Below are 24,690 nucleotides of genomic sequence, written 5' to 3' on the forward strand. Positions count from 1 at the left end.
TATGCAGACAGTGAAGTGCCACTACCAGTAAGAAAAAAAAGTCTACATTTGCTATAATTCAACATATACCTTCATCAAAACATGTTAACAGTTCATGTCGACTGCTACTTAAACAATATATGCCCTAGGATAAATAGCTTACAAACCAAATATAATGTAAGCTTCAGTCAGCAGGAATTGTGTAGCACAAAGGACAAAAGCCATTAAAGATGATTTTAAAAAGTAATTAAATAAGCCAGTCACAAAAGGCCACATGCTGTATGGATTCCATTTATATTAAATCTTGTCCAGAATAGGCAAATTCATAGAGACAGATAATAGATTAGTGGTTATCAGGGCTGGGGGGAGGGGAAATGGGAAATGACTGCTAATGGGTGTAGGACTTCTTGGGGTGATGAAAACATTCTGCAATCAGATAGTGGTAGAGTTTGCACAACTCTGTGAGTATACCAAAACCACTGAATTGTATACTTTAAAAGGGTGAACTTTATGGTATGTGAATTATCTCTCAAAGTGATTAAATAATTTTCAAAGAGAGAAAGAAAAGAGAATGCCTGAAAAGACCTTTAAGGAAGTAAATTACTTGTACCATACAGAAACTAATACTTTCACTGCAGATGAGAGATACGAGTTCAGGTTTACTTCTCCATTTTTCTGTGTTATCTTAAATATCTCCAGAAAGGGGGTTGGAGATAGAGACCTAGAGAACAATCTTTAGTTACAAAAGCAAAAGAAAAAAAACAAAAACAAAAAAACATACTTTTAAAAATCTTGATTATATATATTTCATAAAACAACTCTAATAAATCTATAGTGGAATCTATAATAAATGAGCTATTTGAGGGAGCTTTTCTTCCTTGGAGAAAAGTTGTCTAAAGTAAAAGTGAAAACAAAGTATTCAGACTAGTCACAGACAACAGATACCTGCACTTGAATCCTGTAGCAAAGGTGCAGCTGTGGTGCCGAGACTGTGTATGAGATTTCCAAGTTCTTGTAAAGCACATACCAACATATGCTGGCTGGCTGCTACATCTGCGGAGCCAAGCCGGGTTTCCAAATTACCGTCACTCATTACAGCATCTGATAGAAGTATAAGAATTAACTAGGCATCACTGTTTTATTAAAATTTATTACAGAGGGTAGGTATTAGGAGCAGAAACATATGAAGGTAAAAATTAATACCTCCACTTGATATATGTGAAACCCTTGAGGCAGTAACTAAAATACTAAAATGGGGACTTGCATCTATAGAGAAAGAATTAAACTAACAACCAATTTAGTTCAAGCAACCTGATCACAGATGCCTTATTACTCTTTTAGCAAGTGGCACTGAAAGGGAGAACTCCAATTTTATCATTACTCAAGATAAGCAGAGTAGACTTAGGACAGTACAAGAACTGAGATGAACTAATTGTTTCAAAGACAATGTATCTTAACTTCTATAGGAAGATTATGAATTCTGAGGAACTACTATCCACCAGCCTTTAAGATCAGTACATATATATATAATAGTTCTTATCAAGTTAGATAATTTATGTATCATCTATATATAGACTGCTTTACTCTGAAACAACTGACCTGTATTATAAAAGTGTTTTTTGGGTATTAATATAATTATATACCAGTCCAGCTTTTCCAAAAGGACAATCCCTTTAGCACTGTTAAAACAGACTGTCTTAGAAGATCCATACCCATAACTTTCTTTAACTTCCAGATAGCCTGGCAAATATCCTTGGCAGCAGCAATTTGAGCCTTTTCCCCAAGAAGGCCTCCAACAGTAGCTCGAAGGATAAATGAAACACAACGGCGACTGCAGACAGCGTCAATCTGAGTTTGGGTGGCCTTAGGGTGTGACTGTGAAACCAGGCTTAGGGTATGAGAAAGAAAGGCAGCAAAATTTTTCTCTAGCCATGCTCCTCCTAGTGTTGAAACAAACACCACGTAAGCCTAAAAAAGAAAGGAGTTTTATCTTCAAAATGAAATAATTTCAATTCTATATTAATGTTTTCTCTTCCATGAAATATGCAGAATTTATTAACATTTCTTTTTAGTCTTTCCTCATTTATATAGCCACTTTAGCTATATAAATGTAGTACTATTCTTTTGTTTGTTAAGCCAAAATTGAAGTACGCAGTCTTTCAACTGAGATTTCACTTATGGTGCCTGTTTTATTTTGGTCAGACTACAAAGTTTCAGGATAGCCAGCATAGCTAATAAGTAAAATGTGCCTGTGACTTCTCCAAACAAAGCATTCAAACTCCTTAACATTCTGTGGTTTTTTTTTTTTCTTCAATTTTTTGGCCACACGCTGAGCAGCATGTGGGATCTTAGTTCCCCAAACAGGGATCAAACCCATGCCCCCTACAGTGGAAGCCCAGAGTCTTAACCACTGGACCACCAGGGAAGTCCCTAAGGTCTTTAACATGCTGAACAAGAAAACCCAAATCAAACATATGAACACAGTGTAAGAATGAACTATGGTCTAATACCATAATTAGACCATAACTCCCATAATTCTAAGGGAATTCAGTTCTAGAAACCAGAAAAGAAAGTTTATGGTGACGAATCACTGCTCTTTATTTTCATGAATGTTAACGGTTTGGCTTGCTCCAGCGATAGAGACAGTAGTTTTCTTATGTAATCTGTTTTTGAAAAATACACAGTTTACAATTATACTGGGATGTCTTATATTTTCATGAAATCTAATATCATACAGTATAAAATAATGAGGATAGATATGTGAATTTAAAAAAATACATGTTTGCTTTGAACCATAATGGCATTTAGAAAACAAGATAGTTCAAGGAAAGAATGCAAAGACCTCTATATTGCCTTATTCTAAGATCCTCTTCCCAGGGTTTAGCTTTTTAAGTTTTGTTTAGGACCAAGAATTTAAGCACTTAAGTAGATTACATGCTGTAATCTTTATTTTGAAGTAGAAACCATATAAAACAGAAATATAATACTGCCCATGCCAAATATTATGTACCTAAAAGCTTAAATCTGAACTGTATAAGCACACATAAACACAATGGAAAACATGTTAAACCACAAGACACATGGAAGCCCAAGGCCTAGAAACAAACAAAAAAATGTTTATGTTTCAAAGGAAATAATAGTCTCCCATCATTACGAACTGAAAACACATTGTGGGTAATAGCCTATTTAGTTGGCTTTGTACAAATAAGGTTCTCTTACTTGTAATCTAGTTTCTTATAAAGCGTCTTGGCCTTTATAAACATGAGAGCATAAGTGATGACCTTGCACAGTATCACTTCCACCTGGAGTCAGATACTAAAACTTTCACTACAGGCCAGTGAGAATTACATTTAGATACTGATTTGTGATTCTAACCTGAGTAACTCCAACTCGGACATCCCTACTGACTGAACTGGTTCCTTTCAGCATATCTCCACTGGCTCGAAGAAATCCTGAACTCCCACGTAGAAACCCTGTTCCTAGTAATTCCAGAACTTCCTCCAGAGATACTCTGCGAACGCTTTGACGTGAGGCTGCTATAACAAAGAACAAAACAAAACATGTGATTCTATTTTACAGACTAAATTTTAATGCATGATCTTGGTTTGCACGATCTTGAACAGTATGTTAACAGAAACAAAAATAAACTAAAAATCCAAACAAAAGGCAAAATTTACAGGACATTACACACACTAAAATGTAAAGTCACACAAGGGTTCAGAGGTCAAATCACAATGGACTCTGATGTATCATGTCAATGACATCTTAAAGTCTATGCCACTTTGAGATTATGACCTACTGCTTTCTTGTCCTCAAGTTAAACAAGGGAAAACATAAATAAACGGCCCTAGTTCTCCATGAGTGAAAATGCTATACAACACTTTGAAAATTCTTTCAAAATACTAAAAAGGCCAAAATCATAATTTTATCTTTCTAAATGCTCTACAACTCTTAATGAAACTTACATAAAGTAACCACAATGGCCTGTTTTTTAAAAATTCTCAACTGCAAGTACAACTTTTGTTATATCCTCAGTCTCTGAAGAAACCAAAGCTAAATATTACTAAAACTGCCCGGTCAACCCTTAGGCTGCAATAATTAAGAGCTTAGTTAGGCAGAATGTTTTAAATTTGTCTTCAGTTTGACACAGTTGAGTTTCTCCCTGTGAATATCTAGGGAATACTATCTCCTTTAAAAAAAGAACCCATTTTCGCCCTTTCATTCTTCTGAAAAATGATGGTCACAAGCTCTGATCCTCATTATTGACTTAAGTCATAAATAGTGGAAAAATAAACTTCTGTTAATCCAAGTCATGAACAAAAAATATACTCCTCAGCCTGAAGATGAAACAGATGAAAATCTATATTGGCACGTGGAAGAGAAACATAGTGAATAGTACAAAATCCATGCTCTTGCGGATCATAAATTCTAAAAAGGAGAGACAACAATAAACATAACAAAGGACTAAGTATATAGTATGTTAGACAGTGATTAAAAGCCATGCAAAAAATAAAGCAGGTATCTTTTATGTGTAGTGAGTTCAGTGGAGGGCTCTGGTAGGAGACGGACCACAGTGTAAGGATGGCGCAAGAGCAGAAGATATAGGACCTTGTCAATCATTATAATAAGGAGGTGAGTAAAGTGAGGTGCCAGTGGAGAACCTTGAGCAAAGGAGTGATATAATTTGTCACTGTGCTTCTGTGCTGAGAGAAGACTGTAGAGGGGCAAAGGTAGAAGTAGAGAAAACCATTAGGAGCAATTTAGTAATTCAAGCAAGAGGTGATGGTGGCTTAGATCAAGGTAGATAACGCTAGGAATCGAGGTATACATACTTACATATTTTTTAAATTTTGTACTAGAAAAAATTTCAAAATTACAGAAAAGCTGCAAGAATAGTAAAATAAACTCCCATGTACCCTTCACCTAGACTCCATATCTTCCTTATCACTTTCTCATTTTTGAAGAGTACATATATGCCTAGTTGTAGCTATAGAAAAGCCCTCTATTTGAGTTTTTCCTCAAGAGAACTACATTAAGTAATGTTGTAAGCCTTCTCAATGCATAACGTCAAAAAGAAATGTCAGGCTTGGTGTCAATCTGTCCCTACATTGGCGATATTATCTTTGAACACGTGAATAAGGTGTCTGCGAGTCTTGTCCACTGTAAAATACCATTTTTCCATTTGTAATCACTATGCCACCTCTGTGGTGATACTTTTTTTTAAAAAATAAATTTATTTATTTATTTATTTTGGCTGCGTTGGGTCTTCATTGCTGCGCGCGGGTTTTCTCTAGTTGCAGCGAGCGGGGGCTACTCTTCCTTGTGGTGCGTGGGCTTCTCATTGCGGTGGCTTCTCCTGTTGTGGAGCACGGGCTCTAGGTGCGCGGGCTTCAGTAGTTGTGGCACGCGGGCTCAGTAGTTGTGGCTCGCGGACTCTAGAGCACAGGCTCAGTAGTTGTGGCGCACGGGCTTAGTTGCTCCGCGGCATGTGGGATCTTCCTGGACCAGGGCTCGAACCCATGTCCCCTGCATTGGCAGGCGGATTCTTAACCACTGCACCACCAGGGAAGCCCTCCTTTTTTATTTAACAGGTTATAATCCATTTCTATCATTATTAATTCTAATACTGTCCTGGATTTGACCAGCTTTTCTTCAGAAAGCTGGCCAGTGGAAGCTCCTCACTTTCTGGCACAACAAGACGCTCCAGGTTCATCCTCAGACTTTCCTTGCCCCGACCCCATAAGCCACTTCTCCAAGGAGTCCCAACTGTAGATATGTTTTAATGTTGTTAGGTAGAATAGTTACTGAGTGTGAGAGAGAAGATTCAAGGGTGACTTTACAAACTGCGGTTTCAACAACTGCAGGGACAGAGCTGTCATCAACTTAGATTAGCAAGACTGCGACTGCAAGGAGAGCAGGTATGTGTACATGGGGGGAGGGGATATCAAGCATTCACTTAGGACAAGTTAATTTGAAACATCAAATAGACATCCAAACAGAGATGTCAAATGGGCAGCTAGATATGAGAGTTCAGTGTCCAGGAGAGAAGTGTGGGCTAAAGACATAAATCCAGGAATCCCTGATATATAGATGGTGTTTAAGCCATGAGATTGGGTAAGATCATCTAGAGTGAGCCTATGTAAAGAGCAGAAGACCAAGGACTAGGTGATGGGTGTCTCCTATGAGAAGACAAGAAATCATGAAAGACTGAACAGAAACTTCTAGAGAGAAAGAAAGAAAACCAAGGGAGCGTGAGGTCCTAAAAGGCAAGTGAAAAAAGGATGAGGAGGAAGATCAACTGAGTTAAATGTTGCTGAAAGGTTAAGTAAGACAACTGAGAACTGCCCACTGGCTTAGCATGGCTAAATATTAGGACGGAAGTGCCAAAGGGCAAGGGCTTTTAATCTGTTTTGTTCAATAACACATCCTACACACTCAGAACAGATCGTGGCCCGTATAAACCCCCAATAAACGCTTGTTTATTTATCGAATAACTGATGAACGTGGAGGTCATTGATGCCCTTAACAAAAATAGTTTTCAAGAGTTAACTGGGGCTTCCCTGGTAGTGAGGTGCTTAAGAATCCGCCTGCCAATGCAGGGGACACGGGTTCAAGCCCTGGTCCGGGAAGATCCCACATGCCATGGAGCAACTAAGCCCGTGTGCCACAACTACTGACCCAGCGCTCTAGAGCCCACGAGCCACAACTACTGAGCCCACCTGCCACAACTACTGAAGCCCGCGTGCCTAGAGCCCATGCTCCACAACAAGAGAAGCCACTGCAATGAGAAGCCCGTGCACCGCAACGAAGAGTAGCCCCCGCTCGCCGCAACTAGAGAAAGCCCACGCACAGCAACAAAGACCCAACGCAGCCAAAAATAAATAAATAAAATAAGTAAATTTATATATAAAAAAAGAGTTAACTGGGGGAAAATCCTAACTGAAGTGTGTTTGAAAGAAGAGAGAGACTAAAAACAGAGTATCAAGAACTCCTCTGAGGAACTCTGCTGCAAAGGGAAGAGAAATGGGGCCCCAGCTGGCTGGGGAAGTAAAATGCAAGAAAAAAAATTTTTTTTTAAGATGAGAGGGGAAAAAGCACATGTTTTTATAAGGAATAATCCAATAGAGAAGGAAAAGTTGATGTAGGAGAGGGGAGACTTCCTAGAGCTATGTCCTCGAGCAGGTGAGAGGATGAGCTCTAATACATATTGAACGTATGGCTTTAATAGAAGACGAGATAATTCATCTTAGTAACAGTGGAGAAGTCGGAGTATATGGGTATAGATGCTGGAAGGTGGTAGATTTAGTAGGGGAGCCTATGGAAGATAGGCCGTCAAATGAAAGTAACATAGGAGAAGATAAAGGTATAAAATAGTCAATCAGGAAAGTGGGACAGTGAATGGAGGAGGGAAATATAGTACGACTTGAGGTTCATGGTTAAGAAGTAACTTTAAAAGATTCCATAAATCCCTGGCAACTTATGCCAATGTTAGGAAAATGACATACTCAATCCCTGCTTTTTAAATGCCTTGGTAAAATATACCATTTATTAGAAGTCTGCTGATTTTACTAGGAAAATCATTCAGTTCTGTACCTCATAATCTTCGAATACTGTGGTTGAGTGTACAAACCTCCACTGTATTTCTTTTCCAAATTATTAAGCATTACGTTGCTATTAGTCTCCTACTTAAAAAAAATCTATTATGACATCTAGATCACTTTTTAGTTGTATGAAAATAACTTAATTATAACACACGCCTAGAACTTACAGATGCAAGATGACAGAATTCCTAACAAAAGATTAGGCCAAAGATTTTTTAGTGTGGGCGAAGCTGGTTCTTCACTTTGCTTAGTCTGATTGCAAAAATGCTGTTATTAGTTTAGTGCTACTCTAGGAGGATATACGTTTAAATATTATTCACATTTGTTAGGCAATTCTGTATTTTGCTTGTTTTTACTGCAACTGTGTACTAGTTCTAATGATACATTTATGGAAACAAGCAATTCACATTTTCAAGAGGGTTTGATTAAACATGTCTTCTTCTAATTTCAATCTCTTAGATGGCTTAAGATTTAACCTCTTAAATGCCCTGAACAACTCTGAATTACAAGATTAGAAGAACCAACACCTAAAAAAAAATTTATTATAAATTTTAAACTTGTGGGTCTCAACTGGAGAATGAAGGGACTATACAGTTGTTAATGCTTCCTAGGTGATTCTGATATGCTGTACTCACTGTCCTCTCTCAGCTCTGGTTGAGAAATACTGGCTTAGAAGAAACCAGAACACTTCTTAATGTCACAATAAACAATTTCTAGAGCAATGATTCTAAAACTTTAATGTGCATACAAATTATCTGGGGATCTTGTTAAAATGAAAATTTGATTTAGTAAGTTGGGTGGCGTCTGGGTTTCTGCATTTCTTACGAGCTCCCAGGTGATGCTAGTACTCTCGGTTTGCAGATATTGAGGAAGCAAGGTTCTACAGAACAATCACATTTTCATTAGTGTGAGACTGTTATTCTTTGGAGACAGAATAATAAAGCAAGTTTTTAATTATTCACCAATGTTTTATATACACTGTAGATTAAACCCAGGCAAACCCTTTTGTTTTAAAAAATACTCTATCCTTGCTCACTGCCTAGGAGTGTATAAATAGGGAATAAGCACAAAACAAATTGTCCAAATACAGTAAATTTCAAGTATCTGCTGTTTGGAATTATTTACATCATTGCTCCCTTATACCAATCTAGAAGATGGCAAGCCAAATGTATGTAATCAGATGCATGCTGCTTAAAAAAAAAATTCTCGAGAATTAGATCATATCTCCTATTGGATAACACTCCACAATTCACTTTAAAAAAAAAAAAAGCCATGGTGTAGAGGAAGACAATGACTGAATAAAGCATATTTATTTAAGAGTTCTTTTAATTTTTTCCTCAAACTTTCATGAATTGTTTTAAAATGGAATCTTAGGACTTATAGAAATGTTTCCAAACTAAAATTTATATGATATTCTGCCTCTTTTCAAAAGTAATAATGGGTAGCAGTAATTCTACATATGTTTGTTTAAGTCAACTGGGAAAAAATTATAGAAGACATTATGAAAATAATTACATGAATTTACCTGCTCCTGGATGTTTAGAAATTATAGCTTTGGCCAACACTGTGCCTAGTAGCTTTGAAACTGAAATCCGCACATCATAATTGGAGCCTTCAAAGGATTTAAAACATAGTGTGGCCACACTGTCCAGGTCTGTACTCCACATAAAGATGGCCTCATTCTGAAGTTCAAGGAGACACTATTCAAGCAGGAAAAAAAGAAATTAATGAAAAACAAAATATAAATGTCAGGTTCAGATCTATATAAGTTGCAGACCCTATCAAGATCTAGCAAAAATAATACACAAATCCAAAGTCTCTAAATAATGATTGTAGGGACAAGTGAATACTTACTAAAAAGTCATAAAAATTATACTATACAAAGCAACGTGTCCACAAAGGGTAGGAGAAAGACCCATTTCTAATTCAGTGGGCTATGAAAAATGTCTGTAGAACCTATCTGTTGGCTATGAGCAATTGTGAGAATAACTCCAACATAAACACTTTACTATCTAACCAACTATGTTAAGAAAGCATGATAAAAAACAAAACCAAATCATTTTCAAACAACATAAACCGTACATGGAAATTTTACACAATTATAGAGAGGAAGCACAGTGGAATGGAAGGAATACTTCGAGTCTGGTAACTTGAACTCCCCATTTCCAACAATGTGCTGCTAACCACTTTAAGAACCCTGGGAAATTCATGTAACTCTCAGGGCCTCAGTTTCCTCATATGTTAAAATGAGATAGTCCTATCTGAATACCAAGGTTGCAGCTCTAAGATCATGTAGCTGTTACTAGTGTTTTCACTGGGATAAACTGATTTAGTTGTCTTCATATTAATTTTTAGAAATTCTACATATTAGACTCTTTTACCTCTGCAGCAGCACAACGAACGGCCATGGATCTATCTGTCAAGCAGGATCTAGCAGCTTTATAAACATCCCTGTGGCAAGGGGTAGCAGCAGCTCCCAGTCCACTCAATATGTTTTGCAGACTCAGCATGATCTCATATCGACCTTGTGACTACCAAAGAGGAAAAAAATTTAAAGAACAGGAAAAAAAAAATTCGCTGTGAAAAACAGTATTAAGCATTGAAATTTATCTCACATTAGAGAAATACTCAGATTTTTGTACACACTAACCAACCTATTCTGACATCAAGACACATGAATAATTGCTATTTCATGCAGTGTTTACTATTTTAAAAGTGTTACTTGTATATATTACACTTCAACATAATACACGTTTCATAGGGGTGATGTGAAGATTAAATGAAATTATATGGGAAGTGCCAGGCATAAGGCTTGCATGTTGTCAAGCATTCAATAAATGGTTGCTATAAATGAGGTAACATGGTTAAGAGTGCATGGTCTGCCACCTACTAGCTATATGTCTCTGGGCAAATCTGTTTCTTTATCTGTTAAATGGTTGTTGTGAGGATCAAACGAGTTACTATATGTGAAGTGCTTAGAACAGTGCCTGACACACAGTAAATGCTCAGTTGAGTTCATAGCTATTGATATTTTATCATTTATTGGTTCGAGTATTTTAACTCAGAGGTTAAAAGTCTGGGTTTAGATTTTAAAAGACCTGGGTTTGAATCTTGGCTCTGAACCTTAGTAGCTGTGTGACTTTAAGTTGTTCTTACTTATTTCTTCATCTATAAAATGAGGATAAGGGACCTCCCCAGCAGTCCAGTGGTTAAGACTCTGCACTTCCACTGAAGGGGGCATGGGTTCAATGCCTGGTCGGGGAACCAAGATCCCACATACCGCACAGCGTGGCCAAAAAAAAAGAAATGAAAAAATGAAACGAGGATAAGATGAACCCCACTGAGCCAGTGTGAGAAGTAAACAAGCCCCTGTGGGGAAATCATTCACCACAGTGCCTGGACTTAGTAAACACTCAAGAAATAGTAGCTGCTTGTATTATGATGTTTTACTAAATGTTCCAAATGCTTTCTATGTCTCAGGAAGTTAAGGCCACTATAGGTAAGTTAAAGTTGGAGAAAGATCAAGTATCATTTTCATAGTAATGTTATTAATTTATTTTTGTTCAAAGGAGCACGATAGTGAGTAATTATAGGTGGACATTAACAAAATGAGTCCTAACAGGAAACTTCTTAACTTTTACGCCAATTTCAAATGCTATTTATCAAAGGTGGAAATCCCTTTTGACATCTCCAAAACGTTGTGGTACTGAATCAACTAAATCATAAAGGTAAAAAGTGGAGGAGCAGTAAAATATTTAGCAATAACTCTAAATTTTCTTTTTTTAAATATTAATTTATTTATTCGGTTGCACCAGGTCTTAGTTGTGGCAGGCAGGCTCCTTAGCTGTGACCTGCGAACTCTTAGTTGCGGCATGCATGTGGGATCTAGTTCCCGGACCATGGATTGAACCCAGGCCCCTTGCATTGGGAGCATGGAATCTTATCCACTGTGCCACCAGGGAAGTCCCTAACTTAAAATTTTCTGAAACCTATAGAGTAATCCTCTGTTAACCATGAGGCCTAAAAAGTATAGCTTAATCAATGGAGTTAAGAGAAAAAAGAAGTTTAAAGTGGCCATACCTCAGTGAATAAAAGTTCTTACAGACACATCCTTTTAAATAAAACCAGATTTATGGATGTTAACAATCTCTCCTCCTGGTTTGTTGCTAATCTCCACATAACTGAGAATTTTCCAGCCTTCCTGCTGTTATTGGCGCCTAGTTTCATATCATTGCGGGTGGGAAAGATACTTCATGCGATTTCAGTCTTCTTAAACTTGCCCAGACTTGTTTGGGACCTAATATGTGATCTACCCTGGTGAATGCTCTGTGCCCTAGAAAAGAGGTATGTTTTGCTGCTGTTGGGTGGAATGATCAGGTTACGTCCATTAGGTCCAACTGGTCTAATGTGTAGTTCACTCCAAGGTTTCCATGTTGATTTCTGTCTGGGTGATCTGTCCATTGATAAAGGGGGGGGAAACTGCAGTCCCCATTATGATTGTATTGCTGTGTATTTCTATCTTTAGGTCTGTCAATATTTGCTTTATAATTTAGATGCTCTGAGGGGTGTATAAATATTTACATTGTTATAACTATTTTAAATAGTGATTATTGTAGCCATCATGCTACACATCCCTAATAGGTTACATTCTAATTAAACCTACTATTTACCACTTCATAGTGGCAAGACCCTTAAAACAGTATAATTCCATGTACCCTCTCATATGCTTTATGTTGCTGTTTTTATATATTCTAATTCTATATATGTTAAAACCCACAATGCCTTCCATTTCTTTGTCTTCATCATGAGCTTTCTCTTACATAAATTAAGAATTAAAGCATAGCCTATACCTGTGTCCACATGTTACCATTTATGGTGCTCAGTATCATTTTGTAAATCTGTTCACCTCCAGCATCGGTGCCTTCAGAGCAGAAAGATTTCCTTTTCCTTTCACCACCAAAGACCTGCCACTGATAAACTATCTCAACTTCTATCCATCTTAAAATATCTGAATTTTCTCAGATTTTTCAAACATATTGGGCAAAGTTTTTTATTTTATAAAATGGTAATAAACTCTTCTAAAAACTACAAAAAAAAATATCTCTCCTCCTGAATTACCTTCTTCAATCTTTGCGTAAACTATTGCTGCTCAGAAGTGATCTGCTGAGTTGATTCTCTCACCAGTTTTATGTTATGGACTTCACTTCTCCTTAAAATTCTTGAATCAGTTACATTCTTCTTGAAATTTGGCAGATTTTACATTTGAATTTTCCCATGTTTTATCTTGATACAGTTAAAAAGAAATGTGTGTGACAGGCCAGCATTTTTATAAATTGTTTCAGGGCTGTTTTCTAGACTTTTTCCAAGCAAGGTTAAGAACAGGAACTGGTGTGATTTTTTTATATTTAAAGGTGCTGAGTTATCCTTAAATATAAGGGACCACAGACTTAAAATTTTTGATATACAAACATACAAATGCTTTAATTTCAAAATTTGTTAAAACTATAATTGGCAAGAAATTACAGTATATCTTGGAAGTCCAATAAAGAGACAGTTACAAAAACAAAGGGTGTTTCACAATGGTAAATGATGCCAACAAATCAATGGGGCTAAGGCTGACAACATATACCCTGGCGATTGAAAGGTCATCCTGACCCTAGTCATGCTTATGTCCTCCACACTCTTTCCTACCTTGATTTTATTCCTTACACTCTTCTGATGCTGGTACAATACTAATCCATCCATCAGGTATATGGTAGTTACCAACTACGTATCTGGATCCTTGGTGACAAGCACTTGCTCTGGCACTAGTAAGTAGTATCAGATGGAAAAGGTGATGTAAGAAGAGGGAGCAGGGATGGGTCTGCCAGAGAAACACCTTAGTTTGTGCCCATTTGAATTTATCTGAATACACAAAATTTTATTGCACTATTGCTTTTCTAATAAAGATTCAACATACAAAGTACATATGTACACTACCTAGAAATGTCATTTATGGATATATTTACATACATACTATGTGTGCTTGTCATAGGTAAAGCTCTTTTATTGACTCAAGAAACCATAACGTTTGTATTTACCTCTGCACTCTTCATAGCTTTAAGAATATTCCCCACTGTATCAGTAAAGGTGTTACCCAGTATTCTACCCAACTTCTTATACAAGGAACCCAAACACACCACAGCGGCGCTGGAACGACATTTAAATTAGAAATTAGTCATGAATGAAAAAACAGGCATAAAAGGATCTTAGCACATGTAAAGATGACTACTTAATTTTACTTTTAAAGGATAAAATTTCCCAGAATCTATTCCACTGTTAAGTCCTAAGGAATGACACTTAGGGGAGTATCAAATAATTACATTTTCAATACAAGAATTTTAAAAAGATATATCTTCAACTAATTTAAATCTCAGCCCAAAGATTCCATCCCCTCAAATTTTTACAAAACAATTTTTAATAGAACTGAGCTTCATATATCAGATAATCAAAGATGGTCTTAAAGATAAAAGAAAAAGAACAATGTTCTCATCAAGTCTGAAAACTTTATGGGAAAATACATTCTACTATAAGCTAAAAATTAAAAAAACAAAAATTTCTATAACATTAGTACTATGCAACCATACATGGCAAATTGCCTTCTCTAAAAAACAGGTGATAAAATGAACTGAGTCCTACGGAGAAAGAAACTAAGTTGTTCTTTTAGGATCTTAGAAGAGTATTTTTCTATATATTTAGTATTAATTTTCACTACTAAGAACTAATAAACTAAAAGAACATACAAAACGTGAAGAATTTAAAATACTTGTTCCTTAAACACTCAACTGCTAAAATTTTTTAAAAATAAATTTTATTTATTTTTTATATATTTATTTATGTATTTGGCTGCACCTGGTCTTAGTTTTGGCACGTGGGATCTTCGTTGCAGTGTGAGGGATCTAGTTCCCTGACCAGGGATCGAACCCGGGCCGCCTGCATTGGGAGCACGGAGTCTTAACCACTGGACCACCAGGGAAGTCCCTCAACTGCTAAAATTTTTATCAGACAGTTTTGATCCCCAAATCTAAGCTTCAAATGTCTAAAGCATTTTTTAAAAGAACTGTTTCTCAGTCCATGGGAAAATGTTAGATCTTTCTGAAAGTTAGATTCTTTAAAAAATGAGTAAAACAATTTGTATTCAGTTTCATAATAATTATCACGTAGTTTGGGTTCTTTTTTTTTTTTTAATATATATATTTTTATTTTTGACTGCATTGGGTCTTTGTTGCTGCACGTGGGCTTTCTCTAGTTGCGGCGAGCAGGGGCTACCCTGTTTGCAGTCCGTGGGCTTCTCATTGAGGTGGCTTCTCTTGTTGTAGAGCACAGGCTCTAGGTGTGCAGGCTTCAGTAGTTGCAGCATGCAGGCTCAGTACTTGTGGCACGGGGGCCCTAGAGCACGCAGGCTTCACTAGTTGTGGTGTGTGGGCTCAGTAGTTGTGGTGCACGGGCTTAGTTGCTCTGCGGCATGTGGGATCTTCCAGGACCAGGGATTGAACCCGTGTCCCCTGCATTGGCAGGTGGATCCTTAACCACTGCGTCAACAGGGAAGTCCAGGGGTTCTGTTTTTTTAAAGACTAATGTTACTGAAGTATAGATGATGAACAATGTTGTGTTAATTTCTACTGTACAGCAAAGTTTGGGTTCTTTATAAAAATGATACAACAAAGAACTCTTTCATGTTCAGTTTTAACATTTAACTTACAGTTTAGTGGGAAGATAACTTGGAGAATCATCTTTGCTTCGAATAAGATCATTACATTTATCGATTGTCTCATAAACAGAGAATGTGTCTCCAATACTATAAAGAATAGCTAGATTCTTAGCAAGGAGTTTGCGAGTAGGAGGCCCTGGGGAGCTGTTCAACAAAGATAGGAGCTGTTCCACAAGAGTTTTCTGTTTCTCCCTTACATCACTCTAGAAAGGAAGGTAACAAAGATAATTCAAGTCAACATAATTACACATAATCCTCTAATATGATTTTTCTTTCATATAATTAAGAACTAAAAGCCTCTAGAAAAATGCAAAATTATTTTGATTAAATAGTACAAATAAGTTGGTGGCATGGCTATTACACCTCATGAACAGGTAGTTTGTTGCCCTGCTGATATCTCCAAAAAATACGTTCTGGACTACAATATACTGGAGTCTTTGTGAACAAAGACAAGGGCTCTATTTTTTCTATGTCTTTCTTCCTAGGTTTGAAAGGTAGAGCAAATTTATATCTTAACTAGAGCTTCTTAGTTCTTAAGCCTCTGCCCAATGTATGTCTGCATCAATAAGCAGCAACCTAAAATCTATCACCAGAGCTGATCTTGTAATGGTTACCTGTTTTACTCAGATCATTTTCTAAGTTTAGTGCAATTTTCTTTTTGCAAGCTTATGCATCTAAATGCCGATAGTGTGACTCCATTTTACTTGTCTACGCTCTGAAAAAGGAGTACAGAATATCATCACAGTGGTAATGGTATTCAGGTGCTCCCTGAGGCCTAAACTTCCACAATAAAATATTTGTTAATTTAGTGTATGGATTTTTGCCATTTGTTAAATTCTAAATGTCTCCATGAGTAGTGTCTTTGCACCATTTCTGCATTACATAGGGTGCTGTCATTCTGTAGAATACCCTTATTTTTAGGAGATGTATGCAAAAGTATTAGAAGTAAAGTAGCAACTCACATGGCTCTGTAAATCAGTTAAACATGGCAAAATATTAACAGCTGCTGAATGTCGGTAAAGGGTATGAGTGATTAGTCTTCATTTTCTGGTAGCCATTTCATAAACTTTTAAAAGGGAATATGTTTACTCAAAGACTCCTCAATTCTTACTCCCCTTAAAGAGTTCACATTTTTTTTTAAGTGAAACTCCCATCACATTATTTAGCGCTATACTGTACCAGGATGTCATGCATGTGCAGTGACACAAGGTACAGAAGATAATCATAATGAAATCTAACACAATGTGCTCTGTAGTTAGTTTTTAATATATTTGAAAGTAATACTACAAATACTGGCTAATTTCTTCCTGCTCTTTTGAACAGAAGAAACTTCCTGTTTCAATATAAAGTCTTACTAAGGTCTAACCTTCGAAAGCTAATTTAGGTTATACTGGACAGAACTAGAAAAGCAAATCAAAGGAACTTAAACATTATCTGGCACGTAAAAAAAAAAACTCAAAAAACAGTTTTTGCAATTTTACTCACCCTGCTGGTTGCTAGCAAGAGCTTCTCCAAATATCTCAACCAATCAAAAATAAACTCTGCCTTCTGAACTTCACCCAGTTGATTGTATGCTTCTTCATTCAGCAGTAAGCTATGAGCTAATTCCATTCCTTGCAGAAAATTCTCCTAGCTGGTCACGATTCTTCTCATTAAACTTCAGTCAATATACCTAAGGAAAAAAACCTATAATAGAGGAAAATAATATTTTAAAAGGAGGGTGAAAAGGAACACAATCACAATACTGGAAATCTTCCACAGAAAAGCACAAAGCATAAATAAATGGAGACATCTTTTATAACAGCTCTAGGGTGAAACTGGGAAAATCCCAATAGTAAACCCTGGTTAACACTGACACAAAACCCCTTTTTTAGAGAGCAGACAGGAAAATAGAGTAGGATTATTGACATTCACATGCAAAAAGTTGCTAAACAGAAGAGACGTTCCATTAAAATTTTGATAATTTTAAGGTTAGACTACTCAAGATTTTCAGTTTTCTCTGTAGCATAAGCACCTTTTGACTAAAATGGGGCATGGGTACATATTAACAAATGACCAAATATCCAGACCTCCTGCTAAAATTCTATAGTAAAGCTTGATGTCTCCCTGGATCTTTGCCTCCATAAATAACCTGTCATTTACCTGGAGATTCAAGCCAGGAGAAGAGGGACTTATTCCCATTAAAATCTGTTCTCCCAATCTAACAAAGACACTGCCTGAGGCTAGGAGTTTTAGGAAAGAGTCCCATCCCAACCAGTATTGATAGTCTCCTTATCTCTGGGAGCCTTGTTGTGAAAGCAAACTCATGTTTCTGAAGGCACTTGGATGGATGTTGTCCAGGGATTATAGCAATAAAGATCATGTCTGCTCTGACCCAGATCCAATGTAGCCTTCACTTCTGTTGCAGGAAATAATCAACGTAAGACAGAGGAGGTTTGGTTTTGTTTCAGATTCATGATCTTCTCCTGGGTACACTCTAGTTCCTGTGTTGCTTATATACAACATATAAGCATGTGTGCACAATACATACACACTCATACACAAATCTATAAGATGGCATTTGTGGTTATGGAATTTTTAATTTCTAGGTGCATGCTCAAGTATATGGCAGTAAAACAGCATGATGTCTGTAACTCATTTTCAAATGGTTAAGTACATCAATCAATTAGCCATAAAATATGGCAAAGTGTTAACAGTTGAATGTTGGTAGTGGGTATGTGAGTAATCATTTTACTGTTCTTCAATTTTTCTGTATTTTTTAAAAGATCACAATAAAAAGTTGGAAAAATTATTTAAGAAGAGAAATTTTTTAGAAAACATAAGCTGGCTTTAAAAAAAAATCATTACTACTACTTACAGGAGTAACAGCTATCATCAAGAACATTAAATGACAGAGAAGGTACCATATACATATAAGATGGATACTCCTATTCACTGATGTATCAAAAATAAATTTGACACCTTATAAATAAAACTCCAAGCTAAACAGAAACAGGTAATTGGAACTGCACAGAAATACAGACAGAATGCTACAGGTAATTAAACTAAACCATATAAAATACATAGCTCATATTCCCCTAAATAAATTTCAATCTTTTGTAGAGAAGCCAGCAAGATGTATTAGAAAATCAGATGGGAGAGACATGGGAAGGCTTTTCTTTCCTTCATTTTTTTCTCCAAGAAAGTTTATGGGTATAAAATTACCTAGAGTATCACATCATCATTATTGTTAAATAACTAAAAGAGCCCCTTTAAAAGACAGTAGTTGCAAACTGGTACACTGTTGGCTAAATTTGGCCTGAAATGTACGTACTGGGGAAAAAAATTAGTTACTAACATTTAAACACAAGATTTTACACAAAATTCGGGGTCCATATCCCATACAGCAATGAATGATGAAATCTAAGAGGGGCAGGGACTCTCCATCAGGCACAGTCAACAGCTGGACTGCCTCATTCATTTACATTATTTGCCAACTGCTATGGGTATTCAAGTTTTCAACCCCTACTCTTTACCTTACTTTCGTCCTCTGGCTTGGGTTAATATCCTATATTCTCACTATGACGCTGCCCCAGCGGCCAAAAGACAGCTTTGATCCACCACTGTCTTCTCAAACCTATGTGCTGCTTTTAGCCATCTGGGTTGTCCCTCCCTAATTAGTCCTGCCCGCACGCCCAGTGCCACCCATGACCTGGCACCAACTGCCCTCAAAAGAAAACAGAAGTGCACATTAGATTATTTTCATAAACGTCAATTCTGAGGAACAAGAACAATATAAACAACCATGCTAACAAATTTACTTTTATAAAGATAACATGAATTTTAGCTTCTTGTTTAAAAAACCCTCCTTTCCTTTCTTAAATTATCGAAGTGAACTGACCAAAATACATACAATTAAGGATAAAGTTAATAAATGCTACAGAAATAATTTCCAGAAGAAAGCTACTAAGTATACCGAAGGTGAAAAGCAAGTTTGCACTCAGTATCTACAATTGTGAGAGGAAAAAAAAACCTGAGTATCATAGAGAAAACTTCTTATAACCACCAGGGCAACTCAAAATCTCAAGAATCAAATTACCCTTTTTAGAGGTCATTAGGACTACTCTAGAGACATTTTTTTCCTTAGGCAGCAGCAATATTGTGGTGTAAAATGATCTATCAAGAAGCAAAATAGCTAACACAATGCAATAATAAATAATTCAGTAAAAGGTTGAGATCATAAGCAGGGCATAAAGTTATCTACAATGCCCTCAATACATTCCTCATATAAATCACTCCTAAAAAGAAGTAGACAATTCACACTGGTAATCCCACATCTAAACCCCCAAATCTAAAATGGACCTGCGATCTCCACATACCTACCATCAATGAGACAAGCAAATGCATTTTGCAAATAACAGATGCTCCTGCTCTAACCTATAGTTTCACTTTAGGATGATAAATACAAATGTAGTCAATCTACTGTTATGTTTTAATCTGACCACAACCCTATGGTTATATATACCTGAAGGATGCTTATTTTTCTAGTTTTTCTCTTATTTTCCATTTTTATGTTTGTTGAGATTACAAAGTGATTAGTTTATTAAAAGTGAACATATATATCAATATATTTTTCAAGGTGCAGTTATGCTACTTGAAAAAAAGATTCCATCAAACTGTTGTGTGCCAACTGTAATGCCAGCCATTATTTTTGACAGAAACTAATTATTTATTGATCACTTATTATAGTCCAGGCACTACTCCAAGCGCTTTACATTTTCTTGAATAATTAATTCGCAAAACTGTCCTTGGGTAGCTATTTTTATTAGCACTATTTTAAGATGAGCACATTGAGGCACAAAGAAGTTGAGTAGCTTTCCTAAGGTCACACAGAACCTGGTCATACACTTCATCAATCTGACTCTAGATATATGTGCTTTAACCACTAGATACTATGCTGCCACCCTTTTATCCAATCAAGCCTGTCAAACACCTTGAAGCCAGGCATCTTATTTATTCATTCATTCATTTTTATTGAAATATAATTGATGTGCAATATTATGTTAGTTTCAAGTGTACTACATAATGATTTGACATTTGCAAACATTATGAAATGATCAGCATATCTATATAGGGTTTATAGAACTATTTTGGGAACATATGCTGAAGTTTATGCAGGGGGAAATAAGTCTCCCTAATCTTTTTGGTCATTTTAGTTTTTTTAAAGTGATTTATTATATCATTTTGAAGAGAGAAAAGAGAAAAAAAATCACAAACAATCAAAGAAAACATCAAACACAAAATAAGATAGGTTTGTCGAATTGGTTTGTTGTTTTTTTCTTTCCAGAGCATTAAAAGACCAATCTACAAAATGAATAAGCCACTCAGCAGTAAATGGAACTAATTCCAGAATGTATCAAGCAGTTAAAGTTACGGAATCTGTCTCATACTTAAATTTAAATTACTTTTCTTTGACTCTCAACTCACATCTCTAAAAGACATCACAACAGCTTCAACTCACCCTCCAGTCTTTAGCTTCTCAGTTTTGTTCAAGAAGCATATAGTAAAACAAACAAAGAAACACAAAACCTCTCAAGAATCTCCCATACTTCAGGTACATACATAAATCTTAAAATCTATACCTTTCAAAAAACAAAACAAAACAAAAACCCAAAACAGTAATTAGCTTGTTGGGGAAGAAGGAAACTTTCCTCTATCCTTTTAGGTTTTTCTGGATGGTCTAAGATTAAATTGACATGAGACAGATTAACAGGAGAAAATTTTAATTCTGGACATACAGGAACCCCATACACAAGAGGGTCAAAGACCCCAGATACATGAAATGTTGAAAGACAGAAAGGTAAAATAAGGTATTATGCCATTCTAAGCTAAGGAATGGGACAGTGGCCTGGGGCTTTGAAGGGCAGGAAGAGTCATTCACAGGACGATTAAGAAGAGTAGATTTTTGGTAACTAGATGTTTGCTCTGACATAGAGATGGGGCTAATCAGATAAAAATTACCTCCAGTAATAACTCTTTTCTGGGAAAAATCCCAAATTTAAATTCCTCTAAGAAGTTAAGGTAGGGGCAATATTTTCTCTTGAATCCACAGCGACTCGACTGCCTTTAGTTCAAAACAATCCTCATGGAAAAGTGACACACTTTGGGCAGCTCGTTCTGAATCCCAAGATTTAATCTAGAAAGAAGATGGGTCATTCTTTACTGACCTATTATTCCCTATGACCTGTGATTCAGGCTTTGCAAAATTATAGGTTACAAAATAGGAACTCACAAGTTACACAGAGCATGAGGTCATAATTAAGATGTTGCCTGAGGAAGGCTGCCCTTGGTAGAAAGAAAATGAGGTCTTTCTGTTACTGTACTTTAAATATCCCTAGGCACAGTCTTAAAGTTGGTTTGCTGACACACTGTATTTCACTGGTTGTAGGGTAAAATGAATATTGAAGCAAATCACTTATAATTCTAGAGTTAATAGTTTCATCTTAATGATTTTACAATCCTGTCTGTATTCCATTTTTGAATCTGAAATACCTTGCTTCTTCCTACAATAAACTTACTATCTCAAAATTCACCTTAAAAAAAAAAGCCTTCCTTCAGGAAGCCTTTCATGATTATACTGTCTTCTCTTGGTATAGCACTTTTTCCTTTATTATAGTTATGCTTCATAAAATGTTTGGCTTCTCTAGCCATCATTTAAATTGTGAGATGCTCCTGGTATTTTTCCAAATTATGACTCAAAAATGTTAACAATGGTTATTAGAGTAGTAGCATTATGGGTAATGCTATCTTCTCTAGTCTCCAAATTTTAAATGATTTAAAAACTTTTAAAATGAAACCCTTAAAAACCAATAAATAAACTAAACTTCCGTTAGATTCCTAACTTTTATAATCCATAATACCATTTGTTAGCATCATCTTGGTAACATCACAAGTGGGAAGGACACATGTATTGCCTGCTGTAGTTCACAGCAATGCCTTTCACTTTCCAAACAGATTCCCAAATCACAAATTGACAACAGTAGCTATTACTCACTGAGCCAGGAACTTTTTAGGTGCTTAATTTATATCACCTCTAATCATCACAAGGAAGAAAGCAAGAAAGGCATTACTTGTCCCCATTTTATGGAAGAAAAAACTTACATGCCAATAAACAGTAGAGCTGAAAATGAACCCAGGTCTCTTTGGCAACAAAGCTCATTCTCCTTCCTCAATGCTAGGAAGCCCTTCCACAGGGGGAAAAAAGGAAAAACATCATTTTTGACATTAAGATGTAAGAGACAAAAAGTGTGGAATAAACAGGGCATGGCGGTGGGGTGGAGGCATTACTTTATATTTGGGCTCGTCCTCTCCCTATTTCCCCCTACACCTTTTAGTAAATCACAAAATAGGTTTCACCTCCGAAGTCCTCCAAGGATAAGGGTCAAACAATTAAAAAGGCAGCGTTGGGAACACAGCAAAAGGAACAATACAGATGAGGTTGGTAAACTTAAAATTAAAAGCTAAGCATGGCAAGACAGTAGATCTATAACAATGTAGACTAGTGGTTCTCAACTCTGGCTGCTTTTTTTTTTTTTTTAATTAAAATAATTTTTTTAACATCTTTATTGGAGTATAATTGCTTTACAATGGTGTGTTAGTTTCTGCTTTATAACAAAGTGAATCAGCTATATATATACATATATCCCCTTATCTCCTCCCTCTTGCATCTCCCTCCCACCCTCCCTATCCCACCCCTCTAGGTGGTCACAAAGCACCGAGCTGATCTCCCTGTGCTATGCAGCTGCTTCCCAATAGCTATCTATTTTACATTTGGTAGTGTATATATGTCCATGCCACTCTCTCACTTCGTCCTAGCTTACCCTTCCCCATCCCCGTGTCCTCAAGTCCATTCTCTACATCTGCGTCTTTATTCCTGTCCTGCTCCTAGGTTCTTCAGAACCTTTTTTTTTTTTTTTAAGATTCCATATATGTGTGTTAGCATATGGTATTTGTTTTTCTCTTTCTGACTTACTTCACTCTGCATGACAGACTCTAGGCTCATCCACCTCACTACAAATAACTCAATTTCGTTTCTTTTTATGGCTGAGTAATATTCCATTGTGTATATGTGCCACACCTTTATCCATTCATCTGTCAATGGATACTTAGGTTGCTTCCATGTCCTGACTATTATAAATAGAGCTGCAATGAAATTTTGGTACATGTCTCTTCTTGAATTGTGGTTTTCTCAGGGTATATGCCCAGTAGTGGGATTGCTGGGTCATATGGTAGTTCTATTTTTAGTTTTTTAAGGAACCTCCATACTGTTCTCCATAGTGGCTGTATCAATTTACAGTCCCACTAACAGTGCAAGAGGGTTCCCTTTTCTCCACACCCTCTCCAGCATTTATTGTTTGTAGATTTTTTCATGATGGCCTCTGGCTGCTTTTAAAAAAAGCTGAAGTTGAGCCTAAACCAACTTAATCAGAATCTCTGGAGGCTGGGGTGCTGTGACAAATAGATTTTTCATTTAATCCTCACATCACCATTATAAAATGGTGACCAGGGGTAGGCTGCAGCTCCACTCACCACCAAAGTCATCCCTCTGCTGGCCAGTCAGCCCTGATTTTCCAGGAGGAAAATCACGTCCAAGTTTTGGAGCAATGGCTTGTAAGAAGCCCACACCCTGTTTCCTTCTGACTTTGAGTTCATTTTGTTGTCCTTGGAAAAGGCTGTTTTTCTTTAACTAAAAATAACCAAAATGCTTAAAAAAAACCCCAGAAAACTAGCACTATTAATTTATAAGTAAAGAATGCTGAGACTAGATAATATAGATAATTTTAATAACTGATTAGTGTCCCCTACTCTCCTATAATTCATCTATTAAATTGGGTAAGAAAGATTTAACTTGATTATTATTTTTAGATAAGCCCATAGCAACTGAAACTGCTTTAGAAAATAGCAGGAATATGACAATGAAATTCAAATCTATGATATTAGTATTTGACATGAATTTAGTCTTTCTAGTTTTCTATAATAACCCTAAAAATAAATTAGTTATCCATTAGTTAATACTTTAAAATGTTAAGTGTATAATACTGATTTAAGCTCAGTAAGAATTTGATTTAGCTGAGTGATTCAAAATTATATGTACTTTAAATCTAAATATTATAAATATAAAAATTTCATAGCCAATACTGAGATTTTAGAAAATCTGATAGATTCATAGTGACAGTACAAACAGATTCCACTCTTTTGGAAAATATAAAGAAGCTACAGAAATATCAAAACCATTTGACAAAAGCAACAGCTTTTGAAAATTCATGCCAGAGAAAGAAAAAGGAAAATATCAGAAGCATAAGTGTTGATTACAGCACTATG

The 24,690-nt window shown here is 36.3% G+C and overlaps 1 protein-coding gene across 3 annotated transcripts in view; it reads right to left on the reverse strand.

The window, feature by feature from the left end:
• HEATR5A (HEAT repeat containing 5A) overlaps positions 1-24,690 on the reverse strand; it is a 111,068-nt gene that overhangs the window by 75,330 nt on the left and 11,048 nt on the right. For 2 of the 3 annotated variants that reach the window (XM_061180759.1, XM_061180757.1), the window contains exons 2-9: positions 16,816-17,016; positions 15,322-15,533; positions 13,661-13,769; positions 9,962-10,111; positions 9,106-9,280; positions 3,355-3,515; positions 1,692-1,947; positions 925-1,080 (exon numbers count right to left, since the gene is read on the reverse strand). In XM_061180759.1, coding sequence (XP_061036742.1) covers positions 925-1,080; positions 1,692-1,947; positions 3,355-3,515; positions 9,106-9,280; positions 9,962-10,111; positions 13,661-13,769; positions 15,322-15,533; positions 16,816-16,941 — 1,345 coding nt within the window. In that variant the 5' untranslated portion in view covers positions 16,942-17,016. Of the gene's footprint in view, positions 1-924; positions 1,081-1,691; positions 1,948-3,354; positions 3,516-9,105; positions 9,281-9,961; positions 10,112-13,660; positions 13,770-15,321; positions 15,534-16,815; positions 17,017-22,470; positions 22,554-24,690 lie in introns of all 3 variants that reach the window. The other variant, XM_061180758.1, reaches the window with a different exon arrangement.

Source organism: Eubalaena glacialis, chromosome 2, assembly GCF_028564815.1.
Source record: "Eubalaena glacialis isolate mEubGla1 chromosome 2, mEubGla1.1.hap2.+ XY, whole genome shotgun sequence".
Classification (NCBI taxonomy): domain Eukaryota; kingdom Metazoa; phylum Chordata; class Mammalia; order Artiodactyla; family Balaenidae; genus Eubalaena; species Eubalaena glacialis.